Source organism: Triticum urartu, chromosome 6 (assembly GCF_003073215.2).
Source record: "Triticum urartu cultivar G1812 chromosome 6, Tu2.1, whole genome shotgun sequence".
Lineage (NCBI taxonomy): Eukaryota > Viridiplantae > Streptophyta > Magnoliopsida > Poales > Poaceae > Triticum > Triticum urartu.
Window position 1 is genome coordinate 566057820 of NC_053027.1, and position 11360 is coordinate 566069179.

Below are 11360 nucleotides of genomic sequence, written 5' to 3' on the forward strand. Positions count from 1 at the left end.
GGGGACGGACAGGAACACTGCCGTTTCTTACGTGCATTTTCTTCTTGCAGCAAAGCTGTTGTCAGCAAAGTTTGTACTCCCTCCGTAAAGAAATAGAAGAGCGTTTAAATCACTATTTTAGTGATCTAAACACTCTTATATTTGTTTGAAATAGAAGAGCGTTTAGACCACTATTTTAGTAATCTAAACACTCTTATATTTTGTTTACAGAGGGAGTATTTCAGTGTCCATGAAAAATTAAGAGTGCCGTGGCTCTCATAAATACAAGATTGAAAAAAATAACAGATCATCATTCGAACTGAATATTGACTGTATTCAACATAAGCACGTTACTGCACGACCACAACATAGACGTGCTTATTTTATCCAATTCATTTGTCGAAAATAGCTAAATGAGTTGTTCCAACAAATTGGTAGACGAGATACATTTCTGCAGAATATGCAATAGCGCCGACGTAGTGGCTACTACTGGGGTCTTTGAAATAGAGGTTCATCTTCATCAACTCAACCTAATGAGCGGAAGTGAATAACAGGAGAAGCCGTAGCCGAAGCGGCTGTCATCTTCTCCCTCAACAAATCAAGCTCCTCGCTTGTCCGTGGATAACTCGAAGGACGAAGCGCCACCTGAGGAAACTTTTCGAAACACAATGGGCACACCTTCCTGGAGTGCAGGGATACCTCCCTGATGTTCACAGCAGCTTGAATGACGCGTCTAATGTATCCGATGAAATTGTCATCGGACTGGAAGCCGTAGATAGTCAGCCTTGCCAGATTCTTCTGCTTAAAATGAGGATCAGATGGTTCCCACTTTACATCAGTTTTTTTGGAGACGCTCTTTTGTGACTCGATCCGGCACTTATGGTCCCATACTGTGATGCAAAGCTCCTCTAGGTATGGTGCCGCTCCAAGAAGGAACAGTGTCCAGGAGATATCACATTCTTCGCGAAGATGATCCAGATTCACAAACCGTAGTTTGGCAAGCACAGGAGCAAGCACTTTGGGGCATTCTGGTTGAATCCAAATCTGTGAGAGATAAAACAAATTAGAAGTAATAATGCATGCAAGTTGTGCATAAATTGTGCATCATACAGTTAATGAGAATGGGATAGAAATGGTTACAGTGAGTTACCTTTTCACTTCGAAACTCCAGATACAAATCGCTTACAGTGGGGGCATTAGCAAGCAGCTTGCTTAAGTTGAGCGTCTTGCCTGATAAGTATGGACAAGCAAGACTGAGCTTCGAAAGCTGAGGGACAAAACCAAGAACCAAGGGATTATCATCATACTGCCAATCCCTATAGGACATCCGCTGGAGCTTTGGTAGACAGGCAAGCTCCACTGTTTCAAATTTCCCAAAGATGATAACAAGCTCAACTAGTTGAGCGTGTTCTACATGGAGCACCGAACGGACCCCCTCGTCACACTCGAAGAAAGACAAGAACTCCAACCGCTTGCAATGGCTAAGGATGTTGGATATATCTGATTTACCAAACCTCATATTCCGTAGATGCAGCCGCGTGAGACCAGCAAATGCATCCGGACAATCACGAACAAAATCATTGAATTTCTTAGCATAGAGCAGGCGATGGGCATCAGTGCAATGGCTGAAATCCTTCTGTGTCATGATCTCAAACTCAGCTGCATCCAATTTCTGGGTCACCATGGCGAGGCCGACAGATTTGCCGATGGAGAGACAGCGAGAGGGAACCAAGAAAAATTTGAGCTTCAGCTTGTGAACAGTGATGTGTGGAGACCTCGTACTAAGGATCTTGTCCGTCACTTCAGCCACAACACCATCCATTTCAAACAAATCACGAGGGCTGAGATCAATTACGATCTGCGAGAGCATAGTGGGCAGCTCCTGCAGTCGCTTCGAAAGGATGCAGGTTCTTATGGCATCAAGCGTACCCACCCTCTCGAGGATGTTGAGCAGCAAATCATTGGGCAGCTCGCTTAGCCTGTCCTCCGCATTACTCTTCCACTGTGTTTTCACCGTCCCAAGGACTTTGACCACAACATCACTTGGCAGCTCGCTTAGCCTTTCCTCTCCATAACAAGCTGCTATCTCCGACTGCGTTAAGGGGACGGATTAGTCATTGGTGATAGATCGATAATTTGTAAGAACAAATAAAGCAACAAAAAAACGACTTACATCACGGCTGCGGCGGCGACCTCTATTGAACTTCATGGCGATCCGATCTCAAAAGGAACAAAGCAGACAACTTGCGTCGACAAACAAAACGCCAGCAATTATTCTTGAAACGATCCTCCTTCGGTGTACGACAATCGTCGAAAATCAGGCTGAGCGCTTATAGTATAGCCTGCTCCGAACCGGATCCAATCTGGCGGACAATTAGTAATTCAGACTTCTCGATTTACTATGGTTTCACAAGAGGCGGGCATATTAAAACAGCACCTTTTTCTAATACAAACCGAAATTGATCCTTTCCTTCTTCGAATCATATTACAGAACGAGATTGCCACATGTGTTTCCTTATTACTTCTTCGAATGAATCCGACCTTGTTTTGTTTGCTTTCATAAGTGCACTAGCTAGCACTTCTTTAGCGACTAATCAAACCCCGGCATCTCTAGCCGATCCCTCGCGCTGGTGTATGCGCGCTGGTGCAGTGTGTATGCTTGCCGTGCGTCAATAAGAGCATCTCCAATAAGTGCCAGTGCCGCCGGCGTGTGTGCTTGCCTGCGTCAGTAATTGCCAGTGCGTGCGTGCCGCCGGGTGCCCGCGTAATCGTCAGAGAGGTCATACCTGCTTGTGCTCGGGGCGGTGGACGCTGGGGACGGGGGCGCGCTTGGAGAGGAACCACGGGAGCGACGAACGTCACGAACGGCGGCGACGGAAGGGCGCGTCCGCCGTCGGTGCCGGGAGCGAGCCGTCCAGCTTAGGGCGCGGCGAGGAGGACGACGGCGTCAGGCGGTGGCGAGAGCGGCGACGCGGCGCGGCACAAACCCTTAGCGGCGTCCGGGGAATTTGGGGAACAGAGATTTTCTTCTTTTTTTTTAGGACCGAGCGGAAACGGGCTCGACTCGGCTCGGTCGCAAAACGGGCCCAAATTTGCTGCTCGGCTCGGCCTATTTCCTTCTCAGGCCGAGCTGGAGTGAGTTTCGGGCTGAGCCGAAAAGCTCAGCTGGCGCCGCGACTATGGGGCTGTTTGGATCACACTTTGCAACATACTCCTATTTTTTTGTTAAGCTTGTCTAAGATTAATTTTATAAAAATGAGAGCCATAAATTGGCAAGTCTCAGGCAATCTTATCACACTTTTTATGTGTATCTACCACAACTTTTTTGGAATCATGGGCTTTTACCATTTTCAATGAGAGAAAAATATTCTACTTGAAAAAAATCAGTAACACAATGATATGCTCATCCAAAATCAGATCAGGCTTTTTTTTTGCTTTTGTTGATGCAAACACATAACCATAGCAATCATCGGAGGATATGAAAAATAATCTAATTAACCAACTGGAACCCGCCACCAAAAGCACTCACTCATCTACTAAAAACTCTAAGCTCCTTGGGAAAGAAGCCATGTGGTTGATTGAGGCTGTGATGGGCCCATGAGGTCACCCTGTCAGACATTATCTTATACTCCTAAGGCCTTGTTCGGTTCCACAGGGTTCCAAGGGGTTTGGAGCAGATTGGCAGGGATTAAATCCCTAGCAAATCAAAATCCACATCAAACCCCTCCAATCCTCTCCAATCCCCTTGTGGTGGGGATTAACCGAACAAGGCCTAAGGCCTCGTTTGACAGGGGAGGTTTTGCAGCCCCGGAGTGGAGGTGGATTTGAGAGGATTTGGTTAATCCCTCTCTTTCACCCAATCCTCTCAATTCCCCACTAATCCATCTCCCCTCATAAACCCCTCTATTTGGTTAAACCTCCTACAACAGCAGCAGCAAAGCAAGCGTCCAGTTCCATGGGTGCCTTGGAGGGTTTTCTGTATCACATGGATTGAGGGGGATTCGTGGGGAACGGAAAGGATTGGCCTTCTCAATCCCTACGTGTCAAATGGGCTGACAGGGATTTCTGGGGATTTTGAACCCTGCGAGGATATTCCCCTCCAAACCTCCCCAAACCTCCTCCACCAAACAAGGCCTAAAGGGGGGGGGGGGTTTGTACATCGTTCGTAGCTCCCCAATCCAATTGATCGATGCAACACCCCGCCCGATTTTTCTCAGCCCAACACCACCTCCTGTCCACCGGTTTTTTAAAACATTAACCACAAATACCAACCGGTTTTCTTCTGGTTTTTGAAGTCTCGCTTACCCAAATCATAATGATCCCTCCAAGTCTCAATACTTTCCTTGCAAAAGTTACAGTGAATCATAACTTTCCTCACATAACACAAATCACGGGAGAATCTTAACAAACTACAACACAAATCAGTGGATAATCGAAACTTTCCTAACGCGGGCGAATCTTAACAAATTACGATACAAATCATTTGCATCGTAACAAAATTAAAACTTCCCTTTGCATCCTAACATGATCCAAACATTCGTTTTCATCGTAACATAATCAAAACTTTCCTTAACTTCCCTTTGCATCCTAACATAATCGGAACTTTCCTAGGCGAGGGCGAGCCCTGGTTCGCTGCGGTTAGAACTGGTTGTCTCGCGTTGCTCTCCTAAGCTCAAGGTGCCACCAGAGGAGGTGCTACGACTAAAGCTACTTCCAAACCTTCAAAACGGCTTCGGCTATTGTCGTTCGACCGCCTTTATCATATGCATAGCCATCTTCCTCAAAGGCCAGCTTGTCCATAGCCATGGTCCTGTCAATTTCAACATATTCAAACCTTCAGATGTATGAACTTATGAACATGGGAGGGAGACATGGAGAGAGTATTGATTCGACTAAAGTGCACTAGAACTTTTGGCATGATTATCTCGGTGCGGAAAACCTAATTCTGTTGGAAACATGCCCTAGAGGCAATAATGTTGTATTATTATATTCCTATTTTCATGATTACGAGTATATTTCATGCTATAATTGATATGATACTGGAATATGCGATAATTTCGTCCTAAACTGTGTATAATCTAATCATGCAATTGCCTATGGAAATTGTTTGAATAAATGAAGATATCCTATAATTCGGCTTTTTTCCAAGCGTGGCACCCAAATCCTATAAATTGTGAATAGTTTGGATGAGTCCCTCCGCGGACATGATGCCCGAGGTACTCATCCAAAGTTATTCACAAATTAATCCTTATTTGTCCGGTTAGGAGGAGAGAGGGGAGAGGGGACCATGGATGTGCGGAGAGAGAAAAGAGAGAAGGATGCCCGTACTCCGGTAAAGCTCCCCCAAGTTTATCTTGGTTTTGAAGGAAATATGCCCTAGAGGCAATAATAAAGTCGTTATTTATATTTCCTTATATCATGTTAAATGTTTATTATTCATGCTAGAATTGTATTAACCGAAAACTTGATACATGTGTGAATATATAGACAAAACAGAGTGTCCCTAGTATGCCTCTACTTGACTAGCTTGTTAACCAAAGATGGTTAAGTTTCCTAGCCATAGACATGTGTCGTCATTTGATGAACGGGATCACATCATTAGAGAATGATGTGATGGACAAGACCCATCCGTTAGCTTAGCATAATGATCGTTTAGTTTATTGCTATTGCTTTCTTCATGACTTGTACATGTTCCTCTGACTATAAGATTATGCAACTCCGAATACCGGAGGAACACTTAGTGTGCTATCAAAGGTCACAACGTAACTGGGTGATTGCAAAGATGCTCTACAGGTGTCTCCGATGATGTTTGTTGAGTTGGCATAGATCGAGATTAGGATTTTCCACTCCGTGTATCGGAGAGGTATCTCTGGGCCCTCTCGGTAATGATCATCACTATAAGCCTTGCAAGCAATGTGACTAATGAGTTAGTTGCGGGATGATGCATTACGGAATGAGTAAATAGAATTTCCGGTAACGATATTGAACTAGGTATGATGATACCGACAATCGAATCTCGGGAAACTAACACACCGATGACAAAGGGAACAACGTATGTTGTTATGTGGTTTGACCGATAAAGATCTTCGTAGAATATGTAGGAACCAATATGAGCATCCAGGTTCCGCTATTGGTTATTGACCAGAGATGTGTCTCGGTCATGTCTACATAGTTCTTGAACCCGTAGGGTCCGCACGCTTAACGTTCGATGATGATTTGTATTATCAGTTATGTGATTTGATGACCTAAGTTTGTTCGGAGTCTCGGATGAGATCACGGACATGACGAGGAGTCTCGAAATGGTCGAGAGGTAAAGATTCATATATTGGAAGGTTGCATTCGGACATCGGAATGGTTCCGAGTGATTCGGGCATTTTTCAGGAGGGATACCGGAACCCCCTGGGGAAAGATATGGACCTTATTGTAACGCCCTCGATGCGGCTATATCTCCCACGTGTCGAGGCATGACTTAGAGGCATAACCGCATTAAAAGCAATGTCGCAAGTCAGGAAATCATCACACATCCCATGTACATAAATAATATAAAGGGGAGGTACATAGTTGGCTTACACTCGCCACGTCACATCAGAGTACATAAATAACATCCATCATACAAATCACTCATGGCCCGACTACGGTGCCAAAATAGAAAAGACCCCCAACATGCGACAAGGCCCTGAATCGATAACCCCAACTAGGCACCACTACTGATCATCCGGAAAAGACACGTAGTATCGCTGAGAGTCCTCGTCGAACTCCCACTTGAGCTCGTAATCGTCAACCGGAGCGGAATCACCTGGACCTGCATCTGGAGTTGTAGTATCGGTGAGCCACAGGGACTCAGCAATCTCACACCCACGCGATCAAGACTATTTAAGCTTATAGGACAGGATAAGGCAAATATATGTGGAGCTGCAGCAAGCGACTAGCATATATGGTGGCTAACTTATTCGCAAAGGAGGGCGAGAAGAGGAGGCAAAGCGCGAGCGAGAAACTAGAAGGAACAACCTGCGCAAGCATTACTCCAACACCGTGTCCACTTCCCGGACTTCGCCGAGAAGAGGCCATCACTCAGTTGATTCATTTTAATTAATTAAGGTTCAAGTTATCTACAACCGGACATTAACAAATTCCCATCTGCCCATAACCGCGGGCACGGCTTTCGAAAGTTCAATCCCTGCAGGGGGGTCCCAACTTAGCCCATGACAAGCTCTCACGGTCAACGAAGGAATAGACCTCCACCCGAGACATACCGATCAGACTCGGTAACCCGGTACAACAAGACAGTTCGACAGGTTAAAACAAGACCAGCAACACCGCCCGAATGTGCCGACAAATCCCGATAGGAGCTGCACATATCTCTTTCTCAGGGCACACTCAGATTGTCTTAGGTACGGGTAGGCCAGCCCAGAGTTGCCCCTGGTGGCCACCGGTAGCTGACAGGTGGACCAACACTCAGAGGAGCACTGGCCCGGGGGGGTTAAAATAAGATGACCCTTGAGTCTGCAGAACCCAAAGGAAAGAAAAGGCTAGGTGGAAAATGGTAAAACCAAGGTTGGGCATTGCTGGAAAAGTTTTAATCAAGGCGAAATATCAAGGGGTTCCCAATATAACCCAACCGCGTAAGGAACGCAAAATCCGGGAACATAACACCGATATGACGGAAACTAGGGCGGCAAGAGTGGAACAAAACACTAGGCGAGAGGCCGAGCCTTCCACCCTTTACCAAGTATATAGATGCGTTAAGATAACATAGCAATATAGTGATATACCAACAAGTAAATAAATGTTCCAACAAGGAACGGCTCCAACCTTCACCTGCAACTAACAACGCTATAAGAAGGGCTGAGCAAAGCGGTAACATAGCCAATCAACGGTTTGCTAGGACAATGGTAGGTTAGAGGTTCAATCATGCAATTGGGAGGCTGACAAGCAAGTGGTAGGCATCGTAGCAGTGGCAAAGCAAAAGAGCGAGCAAACTAGCATAGCAAAGATAGTAGTGATTTCGAGGGTATGATCATCTTGCCTGCACAGTTGTCAGAGTTGACTGGATCCTCACAAGCAAACTCAACGGGCTCCTCGGTAGTGAACTCGTCTCCCGGCTCTACCCAACAAGACAAACAAGCAACAAGGATACAATCAACCACGTGCAAGACCAAGCAATATGATGAAATGATGATATGCTATGCGGGATGCGATGCGGGATGCAAAATGCAAGATATGACAGGAAATGCATGAACCTGGCCTCAACTTGGAATTTCAAGGGTTCCACTGGATAGAGGGGATGAAATCGCTTGAAAACGATATAAAGATCATTGGAATCGGAGTTACGGTTTGGAAATGGCAAGCGTTTTAAGATATGACACCGGTTTGCGATTTACAGCAAATAGGCATCTAAACGCAACGAAATGAACATGCTACAGCCACCAAACATGACAACAAAATACATGGCAGGGATGCACACAAGATTGTTAACAAAACACTAGCACTGAGCCATAGGCAAATTCATCCATTAAGAGGTTCAAACAAGCATGGCAAAAATGAATATGCAAAACAGATTCCAGACTTGGTGAAATTAACACTAGCCTGAAATTTCAGATGATGAAGCCCTCTTCGGAGCAGCAAAACAACATGATACAAAACCTGAACATGACAAGTAAGAACATGGCATGGATCTACTCAACAAGCTTAACAAAACACCCAAAGTGACCTGGGGCCAAAAGGGTTCACAAAATATATTAACGGGCACACAAACATAGCATAAAACACAATCAGTTTTCAGACTTAGTGAAAACTAAGACATGCTGAAATATAACCCATGAAGGCATGTAAACGAGCTCGATGCACTCACTATGGTTCAAGTCATGGCAAGGAAAGCATATAACCAGCAATAAGGCACAATATGCTAGCTACACATGGCAAGAATAAAGGCATAGCATGCATGGAACACTAACGGTAGCATCGGCAAAATCGCAAACAAGTTGACGATCTGCCCAGATTAACAACGAATCAAAAGTTGAGCTCGATTGAGTCAACCTAGAGCACTCCACATATGCAAACAAAGACATGGATGGATAGAGCATAACATAAATATCAAAACTCCCTTACTGATCATCCTCAAAAGAGGCACGGATCACTAGGAAACAAGCTGGACATATAGCATCATGAACTAAAATATCCCAGACTTAGTGAAAATCACTAAGTCCCTGAAATCAGCAATCTCAGGTACCTCTCTTCGCAAGCTTGCATAAGACAACACACACATCCTAAAAATTCATGGGTGGCACCTCTGGAAATAAGACAAAATTCTTAACAATTCATCCCAAAGGGGCACAGGCATACCATGCACGAATTAAACATGGAAAAAATGACAAAAGTCTAAGATGAGCTAACGGATCTGACAATTAACTCACGAAGCCTCCTTCTGACAGCATTTTGGGCATCAAGAGGAGCTCAAATGAAAATGATGCAATGGAATGAAATGATGTACTCGTCGAGGCGAAGATTTTGATATATCATATGTCCAAAACGGAGCTACGGATGCAAAGTTACGGGCGGTCAAAGTTAGCACAAAAAATTAAGGGGGAGAGGGAAGAAAGTCAACCCTCAGTTTTAGATCTCAGATCTAGGGTTCGGGGCACGCGGCCCGAGACGGCGGCGGTACTGTTCACCGGCGACGACGGGGGAGGAGGCGGCGGCTTGCAGGAGAGCGAGGGAGGCCGGAGGATGGGGCGGCGGCGCCGGCCGGTTGAGGGGGGCGGCGGAGCCGGCCGGTGGCGGCGTGACGGCGGCGGCGGCGAGGCCCGGCCGTGGCGGGGTGCGGTGGCGCGGTTGCCGGAGCAGCAAGGTGGCGCGGCTCGCCGGCGGAGGCGGCGGCCGGCGAGAGGAGAGGCGGCGGCGCTCGGGCGGCCCGCGGGAGGCGGCAGGCGCGGCGGGCGCGGCCCGGATCGGTGGTGCGGGGGCCGGCTCTGGGCCTTCAGGCCCGGCGGCGGCCGGCTGGTGGCGGCGCCACGTGTCAACGCGTGGGAGGCTGGAGGCGGCGGGGCGGACACGTCCGGCCCGAATCGGACGTGTCCGTCGGCGGGAGGAGCGGCGGATCTGGAGATTAGGGTTTCGGAGAGGGAGAGAGATCCGAATTCGGGGGGGTGTATTTATAGGCATAAGTGAAGCTAGGAGAGTCCAAATGAGGTGCGGTTTTTGGCCACGCGATCGTGATCGAACGCTCTAGGACATGGAGCAGAGTTTGGTGGGTTTTTTGGGCCAAATTGGAGGGTGTTGGGCTGCAACACACACGAGGCCTTTTCGGTCCCTCGGTTAACCGTTGGAGTATCAAACGAAGTCCAAATGACCCGAAACTTGACGGGCGGTCTACCGGTAGTAAACCAAGGCCGCATGACAAGTCTCGGTCCAATCCGGAAATGTTTAATCCCCACACACGAAAGAAAGCTAGAAATGGCCACCGGAGGAGAACGAAGCGCCGGAATGCAAAACGGACAACGGAGAAAATGCTCGAATGCATGAGATGAACATGTATGCAAATGCAATGCACGAGATGACATGATAAGAGATGCACGAAAAAGAAAAACAACACACGGAGAAAAAGACCCGAACCAGAGAAATAAATATAACTTAACGCCGGAAACGGCAAGAGTTGAAGTACAAATTGGGAAAGTTACATCCGGGGTGTTACACTTATGGGCCATAGGAGGGAGGCTAACCAGCCCACAAGGGGCTGGTGCGCCCTCCACAAGGGAGGACGCCGAATTGGACTTGGGAAGGGGGCGCCACCCTCCTTTCCTTGTCCTACTCCCTCTCCTTCCTTTTCCCCCTCCGGTAGAAGGAAAAAAAGGTTGGGGCCGAATCCTACTAGGACTGGAGTCCTAGTAGGACTCCCCTCTCCCTGGCGCGCCCCTTGTTGGCCGGCCTCCTCCTCCCCTCCTTTATATACGGGGGCAGGGGGCACCCCAAAGGGACAACAGACAATCTCATAGCCGTGTGCGGTGCCCCCCTCCACAGTTTTACACCTCGGTCATACCGTCGTAGTGCTTAGGCGAAGCTCTGCGCCGGTAACTTCATCATCACCGTCACCACGCCATCGCTGACGGAACTCTTCATCGGCGTCAACTGGATCAAGAGTTCGAGGGACGTCATTGAGCTGAAGTGTGTAGATCGCGGAGGTGCCGTGCGTTCGGTACTTGATCGGTTGGATCGCGAAGACGTTCGACTACATCAACCGCGTTACTAAACGCTTCCGCTTTCGGTCTACGAGGGTACTTGATCGGTTAGGACGTTCGATGCTATGTTTCTCCTAGATAGATCTTGCGTGATCGTAGGAATTTTTTTTAAATTACTGCGTTCCTCTACAGGTTTTGCCGGAAAAC

At 47.3% G+C, this 11360-nt stretch overlaps 1 protein-coding gene across 1 annotated transcript; it reads right to left on the reverse strand.

Moving 5' to 3' along the window:
* Positions 1-385: 385 nt before the first annotated feature.
* On the reverse strand, positions 386-2188 carry LOC125517054. Its single transcript, XM_048682273.1, has 3 exons — positions 2153-2188; positions 1130-2071; positions 386-1023 (listed from the first exon to the last, which is right to left on the reverse strand). Exons 1-3 carry the CDS (start codon positions 2186-2188, stop codon positions 505-507), a joined length of 1497 nt encoding a protein of 498 aa, XP_048538230.1. The 3' UTR covers positions 386-504.
* Between the last annotated feature and the right edge of the window lie 9172 nt (positions 2189-11360).

Excerpts from the sequence above, each read along its gene's own strand:
- LOC125517054 (XM_048682273.1), bottom strand. The coding sequence starts at position 2,188 with ATGAAGTTCAATAGAGGTCGCCGCCGCAGCCGTGAT. Across the intron at positions 2,072-2,152 it reads GTCGCCGCCGCAGCCGTGAT|TCGGAGATAGCAGCTTGTTA; the intron begins GTAAGTCGTTTT and ends CCCTTAACGCAG. Across the intron at positions 1,024-1,129 it reads TGGAGTTTCGAAGTGAAAAG|ATTTGGATTCAACCAGAATG; the intron begins GTAACTCACTGT and ends TATCTCTCACAG.